This window comes from Stegostoma tigrinum, chromosome 39 (genome assembly GCF_030684315.1).
Source record: "Stegostoma tigrinum isolate sSteTig4 chromosome 39, sSteTig4.hap1, whole genome shotgun sequence".
Lineage (NCBI taxonomy): Eukaryota > Metazoa > Chordata > Chondrichthyes > Orectolobiformes > Stegostomatidae > Stegostoma > Stegostoma tigrinum.
In genome coordinates this window covers 21,608,715-21,624,899 of record NC_081392.1, presented here as the reverse complement: position 1 = coordinate 21,624,899, position 16,185 = coordinate 21,608,715, and the positions used below count along the sequence as shown (strand labels likewise).

The 16,185-nt window shown below is 47.7% G+C and overlaps 1 protein-coding gene across 1 annotated transcript in view; it reads left to right on the top strand.

The window, feature by feature from the left end:
• The window catches only part of shkbp1 (SH3KBP1 binding protein 1), a 42,284-nt gene that overhangs the window by 14,562 nt on the left and 11,537 nt on the right, over window positions 1-16,185 (top strand). The window contains exons 6-11 of the mRNA XM_048522670.2: window positions 1,262-1,342; window positions 1,571-1,735; window positions 3,318-3,408; window positions 4,113-4,303; window positions 14,896-15,011; window positions 15,092-15,179. Coding sequence (XP_048378627.1) covers window positions 1,262-1,342; window positions 1,571-1,735; window positions 3,318-3,408; window positions 4,113-4,303; window positions 14,896-15,011; window positions 15,092-15,179 — 732 coding nt within the window. The remainder of the gene's footprint in view (window positions 1-1,261; window positions 1,343-1,570; window positions 1,736-3,317; window positions 3,409-4,112; window positions 4,304-14,895; window positions 15,012-15,091; window positions 15,180-16,185) is intronic.

The following is a 16,185-nucleotide window of genomic DNA, read 5'->3' as shown; positions in this document are numbered from 1 at the left end:
GCTTTGTGCAGGGTAGACCATGTCTTACTAACTTGATTGTATTGTTTGAGTGATGACAAATGTGATTGTGTAGAGCAGTGGATGTCATCTACGTGGCTTTTAGTGAAGGCTTTTGACAAGGTCTCTCATTGTAGGCTCATCCAGAAGATTAAGGTGCATGGTGACTGGGCCGCATGGATAGAATTGGTTTGCCCGTAAAAGACAGTAGTGGTGGGAGGGTGTTTTCTGGCTGGAGGTCCGTGGCCCGTGGCCTGTGGTGTTCTGCAGGGGGGCCATGCTGGGACCTCTGCTGTTTGTGATATATCAATGACTTGGATGAAAATGTAGATGAATGGATTAGTATGTTTGCAGACGATACAAAGACTGGGGGAGTTGTGGATAGTGTAGACGGTCGTCAAAGGATACAGGAATACAGATCAGTTTCAGATTTGGGCAGTGAAATGACAGGTGGAGTTTAATCTGGGTAATCGTGAGGTGCTACACTTTGGATGATCAAATGTTAAGGAAAAGTATGTAGCTAATGGCAGGAGTCTGAACAGCATTGCTGCACAGAAGCACCTTGAGGTTAAAGTCCATGGCCCCCTGAAAGTGGCCCCACAAGTAGATATGGTGGTAAAGAAGGCATATGGCATGCTTGCCTTTATTGGTTGAGAAATTGAGTTTGAGAGTCAGGATATTGTGTTGCAGCTTTATAAGACTTTGGTTAGGCCACACTTGGAGTATTGTGTTCATTTGGGGTTGCCACTTTACAGGGTGTGCATTTAAGGGGAGAGAAGGAAATTTGCTTTGACACCATGATTGGAGTCTGGAATGCACTACCAGGGGTGGTGGTGGAGGCAGATACAATAGTGGCACTTAAAAGACTTCTGTATAATCTTGTGCTTAACTAAGCAATGGAGGGTTAAGGACCAAGGGCAGGCAGAAGGGATTGGTTTAATTTGACATAGTGCTTAGCACGCGACCATGGGCCAAAGAACTGTACAGCATAGGAACAGGCCCTATGTTTTAAGGAGCTAATGTGCACATAGAGCCTCAATTTAACATCCCTTCCATAAGATAGAGCACTGCATTGCTCGAGGTACTGACAGAGCCTGGGGTGCAAGTGTAACTAAGAAGCTATGTTCTACATCATCGTCACTGTCCCTGCAATACAAAAAATGATTCTACCCCTGCCAAAGGCTGGGCCTGTGGTGGAACTAGCCCTTTTCTAAGCAGGCCCCTCTGGAATTTCACATTTTCACATCTTGTTTCCTCTCCCCAGTTCGCCGACTGGAACTATGCGAGGATTTGGAACGCTCATCCTGTGGAAATGTCCTGTTCCATGGATACCTACCTCCACCAGGTTTGTATGTACAAACTCTTTGCTCCATAGTTTTCCCAACATGGTGGCCAAAGAGGTTATTGAATGTGGAGTGCCAGCGTGGGGGCAGTGAGCACAGTGGGTCAAAGGAGCTGAATTAATCATATAGTTTGACTTTGCTCCATTGAATTGGCACTGGGAATACTGTGCGGAACCATTACCATACCTCCATTCCTTGATCCTTGTTTTGACATTTTCTTTTGTCTGCAGTGATCCCAACGATGAGGCAGAATCGACACAGCCTTGCTGGACCACAATTTGTGGGGTCACGGCAGGAGGCTGCAGATCGTGTTCCTGTAAGAAGGAGCAACACCATGCCACCTAACATAGGCAATGCTGGCATCCTGGGAAAGCTTCTGGAGCAGCGAGGGAATGGTGGGTACAAGGTCATGACACACCACTCAGACACAATTTCAGAAGTCTATCAACAAGTCTCTACTGCACTGCTCCTCTCCCCTCTATCCCCAAAATGCTGGTCCTGAGGCAGAGAGGGTCCTTGCTCAATTGTGACTGAATTGCTTTAGGCCTCAGCAGCCAGGACCCTGTACTGGAACTGAATTATTTGCCTCAATTATTGGGGTGGAAATAGGGTATGTGTCCCCCACTTGGCCTGGGGATATTGACTGGGACCTGAGAAGCTGGGACTTGGGGTGGGGGTGGGGGGGAAATGATCCAAGAGCAAGTGTTGCCATTATTGTTACCATTAGGTTTAAAACCAGAAATGGCTGTGACTGCAATCCCAGAGGGACATGGGCTGCTCACTTGTTGGAGAGGGTTGAGTTTAACAAAGGTGCAACACCAGGATGGTCCCTTCATAGTGACCTCAGTTGGTATAGGAGTTGGTGCTGTTGGTGTCACTCTGTGTAATACAGCCATCGAACTGAGGTGGCTCGATTTCCTTTTGGTCAGCAAACCCCGTGAGCAATTTGGGAAATGGTAAGCAGATCCTGGGAGAATTCTGACTCCTATCCCTGGGCTGCACCAAGCTCAATGCAACTCTACAAGGTCTGTGCGTGAGAGACAATTTGAACTGGATGTAGGGTGACCACTGCCACCAGCTGACCATCACTAGCCTTGGCCAAAGGTGATTGGAGGAATGTGTAGGGGGAGACATCCAAGGTAAATCTTTCCTTGGAGAATGGTCGGTGCGTGGAGTCAGATACCTTAAGGACATTTTAAGCAACTCTTGGATAGGCACATGGATGATAGTAAAATATAGGGTATGCAGGGTAGTTTGATCTTCGAGTAGGATAATAGGTCAGTACTACATGGGCTGAAGAGCCTGAATTATGCCGTACTCTATGTCCTATCCCCAGGTTTCAAAACCATGAAGCTGTTGTACTTCAATCTCAAGGAGGAATGAACATCACAAAAATAACAGACAGTACTCCTCCTGGTTATTGATTTAACTCTTGAGATCTGTATCACTGGCAAGGTCTTTTCTATCTGGTGTCATCTTTGAGTGTCTACCTGTTGCCTGTGTGGGTGCCTACGCCCATAGCCGTCACTCAGCCAGTTCTGAGATTGTGACAAAGTAACAGGGAAGAAACTCCAGCTGTTTCCATGACTGGAGGGTAGTGTGTGACCATGAACTAGAAGTAGTGGGAGATGAGTTGTTCCCCAACAAGGAGAGCATTATGTTTTGGTTGGAGACTTTGGCCAAGGCTGGTGATGGTCAGCTGGTGGGGGTGGTCACCCTATATCCGGTTCAAATTGTCTGTCGTGCACAGACCTTGTAGAGTTGCATTGAGCTCGCTGTAGCCCAGCAATGGAGGTCAGAATTCTCCCAGGATCTGCTTACCATTTCCCAAATTTCTCATGGGGTTTGCTGACCAAAATGAATCGGGGTGCAATCAAAAGGATCATTCCAGCTCTGGAGCTAGAGGTATTCAGCTGGTTATTAGGATTTGAAGCGAGTTCACTCTTGGCCCTAACTACATCCTTCCATTTGTCACAGGATTGATAGCCAACCCCGGAATGGTGCGGATTGTCCGAGGACATCACAACTGGATTGCTGTGGTCTACACCCAATTTGTAGTGTGTTACAGGTAAGTGTGCAAAACCCAAGCAGTATCGCTCACTCTACCCTGTAATTGCCTCAGCTTTCCTCTTTGGGCTGAAGGGTCATTCTAAGCCATCATGCCTGTATAGTCAAAATTCAACTAAATTTACGCTAGCCCCATTTTTTTTCCAGCACTTTGCCCAAAGCCTTGAATGTTATGACCTCTTGAATGCTTATAAGAGTATTGAAGCTTCCACCTTAACTCCCTTCCCAGGCAGTGCATTCCAGATTCCTGTTGGCCTCTGGATGAACGGGAATTCTTCAAATCCCCTGTAAATTTCCCACCTTTCTTGAAAATAATAACCCCTTGTATTTCCCTTCAAAATAAGGGGAACAGCAGCTTGCTATCAACTGTATTTATGCGCCACATTATTCTTAGAGATCTCTATCAGGTTCACCCTCAATCTTCCCTGGCCCAAAGGAAACAACACCTTGGGGATATCAGTCCACCTGGAGGCCTTTTGGGGGTGGGGAGGGCCAGGGCCATCCCCCCCCCCCCCCCCCCCCCCCCCCCCTGCCGCCAGGGACCTGTGAGGGGTGACCAACTGCCTCCAGCCCACTCCAAATCCCACTCCTGCCTGGGACCTGGCCGGAGGCTTGGCCTGGACCTTGAGTATCCGAGGTCAGGATTTTACAGACACCCTCCTTTGTTGGCTCCTCAATCTCTTTCCTTTTTTTTGTCTCTCTCAGACTGAAGGAGTCATCTGGCTGGCAGCAGGTATTCTCCAGTCCACGGTTAGACTGGGTCATTGAACGTGTGGCACTGAATGCTAAGGTCATGGGTGGTTCCCTGGGTGACAACGACAAGATGGTGGCTGTGGCCTCATGCAGCGAGATCATTCTGTGGGCCATCCATGAAGGCGGCACTGGGAATGAGATTGGTATGATGCTTTCATCCTGACCCACTGCTTCACAAACAAATGCAACTTGAACACTGCCTGCCCATTTCCTGTCTTTGTCTTCCTGCCTCTGCTGGCCTGCTGTTTCAGCTGTGACATGTAGGCATTTATGCCACATGCTGGGTCATAGAATTATCATGGTGCAGAAGAAAACCAAAGTGTGGGGCTGGATGAACACAGCAGGCCAAGCAGCATCTCAGGAGCACAAAAGCTGACGTTTCGGGCCTAGGCCCTTCATCAGAGAGGGCTCTGAAATAAATAGGGAGAGGGGGAGGCGGACCGAAGATGGATAGAGGAGAAGATAGGTGGGGAGTGGATAGGTCAGCCTGGCGAGGATGGACAGGTCAAGGAGGCGGGATGAGGTTAGTAGGTGGGAAACAGGTGCGGCTTGAAGTGGGAGGAGGGTATAAGGTGAGAGGAAGAACAGGTTAGGGAGGAGGGGACGAACTGGGCTGGTTTAGGGATGCAGTGGGGGAAGGGGGAGATTTTGAAGCTGGTGAAGTCCACATTGACATTGGGTTAAAGGATTCCCAAGCGGAATATGAGTTGCTGTTCCTGCACCTTTTCAGGTGGCATCATTGTGGCACTGGCACTGCAGGAGGCCCATGATGGACATGTCATCTAAGGAATGGGAGGGGGAGTTGAAATGGTTCGCAACTGGGAGGTGCCGTTGTTTATTGTGAACCGAGCGGAGGTGTTCTGCAAAGTGGTCCCCAAGCCTCCGCTTGATTTCCCCAATGTAGAGGAAGCCACAACGGGTACAATGGATACAGGATACCACATTGGCAGATGTGCAGGTGAACATCTGCTTCATATGGAAAGTCATCTTGGGGCCTGGGATAGGGGTGAGCGAGGAGGTGTGGGGGCAAGTGTAGCACTTCCTGCGGTTGCAGGGGAAGGTGCCGGGTGTGGTGGAGTTGGAGAGGAGTGTGGAGCAGGCAAGGGAGTCACGGAGAGAGTGGTCTCTCCGGAAAGCAGACAAGGGGTGGGGATGGGAAAATGTCTTGGGTGGTGGGGTCGGATTGTAGATGGTGGATGTGTCTGAGGATGATGCGTTGTATCTGGAGGTTGGTGGGGTGGTGTGAGAATGAGGGTATTCTCTTAGGGCGGTTGTTGCAGAGGCAGGGTGTGAGGGATGTGTTGCGGGCAATGCGGGAGACACAGTTGAGGGCATTCTCAACCAGTTGGGGGGGAGGCGGGGTGCGGGGAGTTGCGGTCCTTGAACACCGACATCTAGGATGTGCGGGAGTAGAATGCCTCATCGTGGGAGCAGATGCGGCGGAGGCAGAGGAGTTGGGAATAGGGGATGGAATTTTTGCAGGAAGCTGGGTGGGAGGAGGTGTACCTCCCAGTCGCGAGCCATTTTAACTCCCCCACCTGTTCCTTAGACAACACATCCATCATGGGCCTCCTGTGGTGCCACAATGATGCCACCTGAAGGTTGCAGGTACAGCAACTCCTATTCCGCTTGGGCACCCTGCAACCCAATGGTATCAACGTGGACTTCACAAGCTTCAAAATCTCCCCTTCCCCCACCGCATCCCAAAACCAGCCCAGCTCGTCCCCGCCTCACTAACCTGTTCTTCCTCTCACCTATCCTCTCCTCACACCTCCATTTTCCACCTAATAACCTCATCCCACCTCCTTGACCTGTCCATCCTCCCCGGACTAACCTAACCCCTGTCCATCTCCCCACCTATACTTTCCTCTCCACCTATCTTTTTCTTCTATCCATCTTCGGTCCGCCTCTTCCCCCCCCCCCCCCCCCCCCCCCCCCCCCCCTCCCTATTTATTTCAGAACCCTTTCCCCATCCCCCTCTGGTGGTTCTAGGCCCGAAATGTCAGCGCTTGTGCTCCTGAGATGCTGCTGGGCATGCTGTGTTCATCCAGCTTCACACTTTGTTATCTTGGATTCTCCAGCATCTGCAGTTCCCATTATCTCTGAACACAGTATTTGTACTGTCTCACTGAGCGTTTTAACCTAATGCAAATCCCCTGCTTTTCCCTAATTCCTTTTTTGCATTGTTTCCATTTAATAACCATCTGAATTCCGTTTTGAATGCCTCCATTAAATCTATCTCCTCCACATTTCCAAGCACTGCACTTTATACCCAAACTACTTGCTGTGGAGAAAAGGATGTCCTCACTGTTTGTTTCTTTTGGAAAACACTCTACAACTACAAAGAACAAAGAAAATTACAGCACAGGAACAGGCCCTTCAGCTCTCCAAGTCTGTTCCGATCCAGATCCTCTACCTAAACCTGTCGCCTATTTTCCAAGGATCTGTATCCCTCTGCTCCCTGTCCATTCATCTATCTGTCTAGATGCAGCTTAAATGTCACTATCATGCTCACCTCTATCACCTCCTGCTGGCAATGCATTCCAGGCACCCACCACCCTCTGCGTAAAGAACTTCCCACGCATATCTCCCTTAAACTACCCCCCCCCCCACCTTGAAATTGAGTCCCCCACTCGGGGGGAGAAACCTTCTTGCTATTCACTCTATCTATACCTCATGATTTTGTAGACCTCAATCAGGTTTCCCCCCTCAACCTCCGTCTTTCTAATGTAAATAATCCTGAACTCCTCAACCTCCCTTCATAGCTAGTGCCCTCCATACCAGGCAACATCCTGCTGAACCTCCTCTGCACCCTCTCCAAAGCATGCACATCCTTTTGGTAATGTGGTGACCAGAGCTATATGCGGTATCCCAAATATGGTTGAACCAAAGTCCTATACAACTGTAACATGACCTGACAACTCTTGTACTCAATATCCCGTCTGATGAATGAAAGCATGCCATTTGCCTTCTTGACCACTCTATCAACCTTCAGGGTACAATGGACCTGAACACCCAGCTCTTTGTATCAGTTTTCCCCAGGGCTTTTCTCTTTACCATATAGTTTGCTGTTGAATTGGATCTTCCAAAATGCATCACCTCACATTTGCCTGGATTGAATGCCATCTGCCATTTCTCTGCCCAACTCTCCAATCTATCTGTATTCTGCTGTACTCTCAGTCCCCTTTGCTATCTGCTACTCCACCAATCTTAGTGTCAGCTTAGCAAACTTGCTAATCAGACCATCTGTATCATTCTCCAGATCACTTGTGCATACCACAAACAACAGTGGTCCCAACATTGTTCCCTGTGGAACACTACTGGTCACAGGTCTCCATTTTGAGAAACTCCCCTCCACTACAACTCTGTCTCCTGTTGCCCAGCCAGTTCTCTATCCACCTAGCTAGTACACCCTGGACCCATGCGCCTTCACTTTCTCCGTTAGCCTACCGTGGGGAACCTTATTAAATGCCTTACTGAAGCCCATGTATATGACATCTACAGCCCTTCCCTCATCTATCAACTTTGTCACTTGCTCAAATAATTCTATATCAAGTTGGTAAGACATGACTTTCCCTGCACAAAACCATGCTGCCTATCATTAAAATGCCTATTTTCTTCTGCATGTAAATCGATCCTATCCCTTAGTATCTTCTCCAGCAGCTTCCCTATCACTGACGCCAGGCCCACTGGTCTATAATTACCTGGATTATCCTTGCTACCCTCCTTTTAACAAGGGGACAACATTAGCAATTCTGCAGTCCCCTGGGACCTCACCCGTGCTCAGTGAGACTGCAAAGATATCTATTAAGGCCCCAGCTATTTCCTCTCTCTCTTCCCTCAGTAACCAGGGATAGATCCATCCGGACGTGGTGACTTGTCCACCCTAATGTCTTTTCGAATATCCAACGCTACCCCGCCCCCATGCCAACTTGATCTAGAGTAATCAAACATCTATCCCTAACCCCAACGTCTGTCATGTCCCTCTCCTTGCTGAATACTGACACAAAGTATTCACTAAGAATCTCACTCGTTTTCTCTGACTCCTCGCATAACTTTCCTCCTTTTGTTCTTGAGTAGGCCAACTCTCTTTCTCTAGTTACCCTCTTGCTCCTTATGTACGAATAAAAGGCTTTGGGATTTTCCTTAACCCTGTTTGTGAAAGATATTTCATGACCTCTTTTTAGCCCTCTTAATTCTCTGTTTCAGATTGGTCCTAAATTTTGCAATATTCTTCCAAAACTTCGTCTGTTTTCAGTCACCTAGCCCTTTATGTATACTTGCTTTTGCCTCTTTGCTAGTCTCTCAACTTCACCTGCCATCCATGGTTCCCTAATATTGCCCTTTCTATCCCTCACTTTCGCATATATGCACCACGACAGCTGGCTGTTCACCCTCCCCCTTTAGAATGCCCTGCAGTTGATCTGAGACATCCCTGACCCATGCACCTGGGGGCAACATACCATTCAGGAGTCTTGTTTTTGACCACAGAACCACCTATCTACTTCCCTTACAATCGAATCCCCTATGACCAAAGCCTTAGCACTTTTTTTATTTCTTCCCGTCCTCCTGTGTGGCAGAGCCAGCCATTGTACCGCAAACATGGCTACTGCTGCCTTCCCTAGTGAGCCATCTCTCCCAACAGTATCCAAAATGGTGTATACCTGTTTTGGAGGGAGATGACCATAGGGGACACCTGTGCTGCCTTCCTGTTTTATTTCTGCCTTTTGGTCACCCATTCCCTTTCTCCCTCAGCAATCCTAATCTGCGGTGTGACCAATTTGCTAAACGTGCCATCCATGACTTCCTCAGCATTGCGTATGCTCCGAAGTGAGTCCATCTGCAGCTCCAGAGCCATCATGCGGCCTAACAAGAGCTGCAGCTGGGCGCACTTACTGCACGTGAACGAATTAGGGACATCAGCTATGTCCCTGAGCCCTCACATTGAGCAAGAGGAGCAATACATGGTTCTGGAATCTCCTGCTGTTTTTACTGTTAAGCTTAGTTTAGTCCTCCTGTAATATCAAATATAGATAAATGAAATGAAAACATTTTTACCAATCACTCTACTTACCAGTACAGGCTTTTTTAAAGAAAAAGAAAATCTTACATTATCAACACACCACAGTTTTGTTTTCTTGTTTTTCCTTGGAGGGCGGGTGGGAGACACTCCGCATGTAGTGTCTCTGGTTTAGTCACTGCCTAAATATATCAGTTCACTCAACTTCCCAGAGTGCAAATCGACTGCTCCCACTTAGCTCCACTGCCGAAATGAGAACTTGTCTTCTTGACAGCCCCCACTGGCCCTCACTCTCTCCACTCTCACTGCTGCTGCAAAAATGGTGATCGCTGATTCCACCAGGTAAGTCTCTTCAAATGAAAAGCTAACCTTCCCAGCAGTCCCCGCGCACTCTCTCCTGACTCCGGCTGCAGCAAAACCGTGCCATCTCCTTCTCCATTCATTTACATGGAGCAACTTCTCCGTCCAGACTCCTTAGATTTTGAAAGCCTGTATCAAATCTTTTCTTGGCCTTTCCCTTGCCAAGGAAAACACGCTCCAAACTTCACTTATTCCTCCTAATTGAAGTTTTCAATCCATGGAAGAATTGAGGTGCAGAAGAGGGCTACCAGGCTTCCTATAGCATGGTGCACAGCTGGTCATAATACTCCAGCTGAAGCATTTTGTACAAATTCATCATACGCTCCCTCCTCTTACTCAGTGCCCAATTCATAAAAACCTAGGGTACTGTTTGCGCTAACGACAATATTCATATTCTGCCTGTCTTGGCACCTTTTTTAACAATTCCTATCCACCCAGGTTGTTTTTACCCCTGTGTGTGTGGAGCAGTCACCTTTATTTTATCTTGTATCCCCTTGTCGTTCATACCGAAGTACATCGCACATTTCTAAGGGGAAAAAAAGCCAAAAGAACTGTAGATCCTGTAAATCAGGAACAAAAACAAAATTGCTGGAAAAGCTCAGCAGGTCTGGCAGCATCTGAAGGAGAAAAGAGTTAACGTTTCAGGTCCGGTGACCCTTCCTCAGCACTGGCTGCGAAAACATCTACTTATGTGCAGAAAATAGGGAGGTGGATGGGGTAGGTAGTAAATGATAAGATAGAGCCCAAAGAGAGAGAGAGAGAGAGAGAGAGAGACAGTTGGACAGATAAAGGAGTTGCTAACAATCAGGCTGGGAGGGTAGGTGGTAGTTAAAAGGGACTGTTAGTGACTAACAACAGGGGGTGTGTAATGGCAGGCTATGTGGTAACAAGGCCTGGTGTGTGGGGTAGGGGGCTGGGACACAGGAGAGTTTAGGCTCTAAAACTATTGAATTCAGTATTGAGTCCGGAGGGCTGTAGGCTCCCCAAGAAGAAAATGAGGTGTTGTTCCTCTAGCTTGCATTGGATTTCGCTGGAACACTGCCAGCAAGTCAGAGACAGAGATGTTGGCCAGGGAGCAGGATGGTGTGTTGAAATGGTAAGCAATAGGTCGTTCAGGGTTTTTGTTTTGTGAGCAGAACATAGATACTCTGTGAAGCAATCACCAAGTCTGTGCTTTGTTTCCCCAACATAGAGGAGACCACATTGTGAGTATGTATTGAACAGTATGTAATGGAACCAACGAGGGAGCAAGCTGTCCGAGATCTGGTCCTGTGTAATGAGACAGGAATAATTAATGACCTCATAGTAACGGATCCTCTTGAAAGGGGTGATCACAGTATGGTTGAATTTAGAATACAGATGGAGAGTGTGAAGATAAAATTCAACACCAGGGTCCTGTGCTTGAGCAAGGGGGACTACAACAGAATGAGGGAGGATAATAAAATGTGAGGCTGGATGAACACAGCAGGCCAAGCAGCATCTCGGGAGCACAAAAGCTGACGTTTCGGGCCTAGACCCTTCATCAGAGAGGCTCTGATGAAGGGTCTAGGCCCGAAACGTCAGCTTTTGTGCTCCCGAGATGCTGCTTGGCCTGCTGTGTTCATCCAGCCTCACATTTTATTATCTTGGAATCTCCAGCATCTGCAGTTCCCATTATCTCAGAATGAGGGAGGACTTGGCTAAAGTAGACTAGAAACAAAGATTTTTATGGTGGTCCAGTTGACCAGCAGTGGAGGACTTTCAAAGCAGTTTTTCAAAGTGCTCAGCAAAAGTATATTCCAGTGAAAAGGAAGGACTGTAAGAAAATGGGTAATATGCCATGGGTGTCTATCAAAATTGAAAGAGAAGGCATACAAAGTGGCCAAAAACAGCATGAAACTAGAAGATTGGGAAAACTTTAAAGGTCAACAGAAAGCCACAAAAAGAGCTTTAAAGAAAAGTAAGATAGAACATGAGAAAAAACTAGCACAGAATATAAAGACAGAAAGCAAAAGTTTCGATAAATGTATAAAATGAAAAAGTGGCTAAAGTGCATGTTGGCCCTTTAGAGGATGAGCAGGGGAATTGAGTTATGGGATATGATGAAATGGCCAAGATATTAAACAGGTATTTTGTATCGATCTTCACAGTGGAGGACACTAATGATATGCCAGTAATTGACAAAGAGACGAAGGTAGGTGAGGACCTGGAAACAATCATTATTACAGAAGAGGTAGTGTTGGGGAAGCTATTGGAGCTAAAGATTGATAAATCACCTGGTCCTAAAGGAATGCATCCCAGGGTACTAAAAGAGATGGCAGGTGAACTAGCAGGTGCACTGGCGGTAAATTTTCAAAATTCCCAGCAGATTGGAAAACAGCAAATGTGATGCCACCGTTTTTAAAAAGGGAGGTAGACAAAAGGTGAGGAACTATAGACCGGTTAGCTTAACCTCTGTAGTGGGGAAGATGCTTGAGCCTATTATCAAGGAGGAAGTAGAAGGCATCTTGATAGAAATTGTCCCATTGGGCAGACACAGCTTGGGTTCATGAAGGGCAGGTCATGCTTGACAAATCTTTTGGAATTCTGTGAAGACATTACAAGCCAGGTGGACAATGGGGATCCAGTGGATGTGGTGTACCTAGATTTCCAAAAGGCCTTCAAGGTGCCACACAAAAAAGGCTGCTGCAAAAGATAAAGATGTGTGGCTTTAGGGGTAAAGTATTAGTCAACCAATCCTCTATCCATTCTAACAGGAAACAGAGTGGGGATAAATGAGTTCTATTCTGGCTGACAGTCAGTGACTAGTGGTGTGCCTCAGGGATCAGTTCTGGGACCGTGATTATTTACAATTTTTATATAGATGATTTGGAGTTGGGGACCACATGTAGGTTATCAAAGTTTGCAGATCTCACTAAGATGATTAGCAGAGCAAAGTGTGCAGAGCACTGTGAAACTTTGCAGAGGAACATAGATACATTGCGTGAGAGGGCAAAGGCCAGGCAGATGGAATACGATGTAAATAAATGTGTAGTTATACATTTTGGTAGGAGTAATAATAAAAAGGCTTATTACTGGAATGGTTAAAAAGTTGCAGCATGCTGCTATGCAGAGGGACCTGGGTGTCCTTGTGCAGGAATCACAGAAGGTTGGTCTGCAGGTACCACAAGTAATTGGGAAGGCAAGTGGAATTGTGTCCTTCATTGTTCAAGGGATTGAGTTTGAAAGCAGAGAGGGTTATGTTGCAGCTGTACAAGGTGCTGGTGAGGCCACACCTGGAGTACTGTGTGCAGTTTTAGTCTCCTTACTTTAAAAAGGATGTGCTGGCACTGGAGGGGGTGCAGACGAGGTTCACTAGGTTGGTTCTGGAGTTCAGGGGGTTGGCTTATGAGGAGTGACTGAGTAGATTGGGATTATATTCATTGGAATTCAGAAGATTGAGGGGGGACTCTTGTAGAAACACAAGTTATGAAGGGAATAGATGAGTTAGCAGTAGAGAGGATGTTCCCACTGGCAGGTGAAGCTAGGACTAGAAGGAACAGATTTAGGACTGAATTGAGAAGGAACTTCTTCACTCAGAGGGTTGTTAATCTACGGAATTCCTTGCCCAGTGAAGTAGTTGATGCTACTTCAGTAAATGCTTTTTAAAGCTAAGGTAGTTTTTTTAACAATAAAGGAATTAACGAATGTGGTGAGAACGCGGATAAGTGGATCTGACTCCATGAAAAGATCAGCTATGATCTTATTGAATCTGAGCAAGCTCGCAGGGCTGAACAGCCTACTCCTGCTCCTAGTTCTTGTGTTCTTGTATGCTCTGTGAGCAGCAAATGCAGTAGACTAGATAGTGGAAGTGCAGGTGAAGTATTGCTTCACCTGGAAGGTATCTTTTAGCCCTTGGATACTGAGGAGGGAGGGGGTAAATGGACAGATGTTGCACCTTTGCCAGTTACAGAGGAAGGTGCCTTAGACCTGTGGGGAGGTAATTGGGGTGAAGGAAGTGTGGACCGGGGCGTGCCAGAGGCAGTGGCCCCTGCAGAAGGGAGACGAGAGGAAGGGAATATGCGACTGGTGGTGGCGCCTCACTAGAGGTGGTGTCAAATGGCATCTGATTATCTTCTGGATATGGATGAAAGGTGAGGATAAGGGGAACCCTGTCACTGTTGTGGGAGGGAAGCGAAGGGGTGAGAGCGGAGGTGCGGGAGAAGGGTCAGACCTGGTTGAGGGCTCTGTCGACAATGGAGCTGGGGAATCCTTGGTTGAGGAAGAAGGTGGACATTTTGGAGGCTCCTTTGGTCAAGTTGACCTCATCTGAACGTATGCGATGGAGACAGAGGTACTTAGAGAATGGGATGGAGCCTTTACAGGAAGTGAGGTGTGAGGATGTATAGTCCAGGTAGCTGTGGGAGCCAGTGGGTTTATAGTGGATATTAGTGGCCAGTCTATCCCCAGAAATCTTGGGAAAGGGAGAGTCAGAGATAGACCAGGTGACAGTGAGGGCAGGGTGGAAATTGGAGGTGAAATTGATCAAGTTGTCTAATTCCAGATGAGCGAGGGAAGCAGCATCGATGTACTGGGAAAGAGTTGTGCTTGGGGGCTGGAATAGGATTGGAACAAAGAATATTCCACGTACCGCGTGAAGAGACCGGCATAACTAGGGCCCATGTGGGTACTCATGGCAATCCCTCTTAACTGAAGAAAATGAGAGGAGTTAGCTCTTGAGGGTGAGGATAAGTTCGGCCAAGCGGAGGATGGTGGTGGTGGCTGAGAATGGTTCAGGTCTTTGTTCCAGGGAGAAGTTGAGAGCACTCAGACCTTCCTGGTGGAGAATGGGCACGTAAAGGGATTCACGTCCATGGTAAAGAGGTGGTGGCTGGAACTGGAAAACTGGAAGCTTTGAAACCACCACATTTGTAATTGTTACCCAAGGACCAGTAGGATCTCATTCAGATCAGAGACTGAACCACACTAGTTCATGTCCTGCTGCCGATTACTGACTAGCATCTCCTCCAGACAGTGCTGTGGCCACTGGGTGACGTGAGACCCAATTGGATTTATTGGCTTTCTCTGTTCAAACTTCAACACCATTGGGAGTAAATTAGGCAGATACTGAGGATTTGAGACCAATATTCTGGTGAGAGTTGGTGCCTGCAGGACATGGACTGATTGACAGTTTTTAAAAAAGTTTGATTTTGCATTTGTCAGATGTTCTTCTCCTTTGTCTGAACACGCTGGCAAAACTTCGGTTCAGTTCAATGATCTTTGAAAATCAGTCATTCCATTTTGATGAACATTGTGTGCGTCTCTCCTTGCCTCTCTGTGATGTGCCCACCCTCTGCATTTAACTGGCCACATACGCTTCCGATTCCTCTCTTGCAGGAACATTTAGCTTGGGGGTCCCTGTGGAAGCTCTGTTCTTTGTGGGAAATCAGCTGATTGCAACGAGTCACACTGGAAAAGTTGGGGTCTGGAATGCAGTGACCAAGCACTGGCAGGTAATGACTACATTCCACTCGTCCCTGTCAGAACTCTGTCTCCCCTTCACTCCTCACTCCTCCTCACATGTCTTCCACAGATTCAGGACGTAGTTCCAATAAACAGTTATGACACAGCTGGCTCCTTGTTGATCCTGGGATGTAACAATGGATCAATTTATTACATTGGTAAGTGACCCATTTTAACTTGGCAGTGCCCATTCCCTCTTCAGCCACCAGGGGGCAGACATTATGGGAAGAATATCACCAAACAGTGGAGGGATTTGAGATTTACAAAGATGTTGCTGGGAGTGGGTAAGATTGGACAGATTGGGGTTGTTGTCTGTGGAGCACAGGCTCGGGGGTGTTCGGTGGTGGTGAACAAAACTCTGATAGCCAGAGACTGATTTCCTTCAGGCTGACAAATAACCAAAGGTGTAGATTTAAAGCAATTTGTGGAAGAATTAGAGATAATGGGAACTGCAGATGCTGGAGATTCCAAGATAATAAAATGTGAGGCTGGATGAACACAGCAGGCCAAGCAGCATCTCAGGAGCACAAAAGCTGACGTTTCGGGCCTGGACCCTTCATCAGAGAGGGGGATGGGGGGAGGGAACTGGAATAAATAGGGAGAGAGGGGGAGGCGGACCGAAGATGGAGAGTAAAGAAGATAGGTGGAGAGGGTGTAGGTAGGGAGGGGATAGGTCAGTCCAGGGAAGACGGACAGGTCAAGGAGGTGGGATGAGGTTAGTAGGTAGCTGGGGGTGCGGCTTGGGGTGGGAGGAAGGGATGGGTGAGAGGAAGAACCGGTTAGGGAGGCAGAGACAGGTTGGATTGGTTTTGGGATGCAGTGGGTGGGGGGGAAGAGCTGGGCTGGTTGTGTGGTGCAGTGGGGGGAGGGGATGAACTGGGCTGGTTTAGGGATGCAGTGGGGGAAGGGGAGATTTTGAAACTGGTGAAGTCCACATTGATACCATATGGCTGCAGGGTTCCCAGGCGGAATATGAGTTGCTGTTCCTGCAACCTTCGGGTGGCATCATTGTGGCAGTGCAGGAGGCCCATGATGGACATGTCATCAAGAGAATGGGAGGGGGGAGTGGAAATGGTTTGCGACTGGGAGGTGCAGTTGTTTGTTGCGAACTGAGCGGAGGTGTTCTGCAAAGCGGTCCCCAAGCCTCCGCTTGGTTTCCCCAAT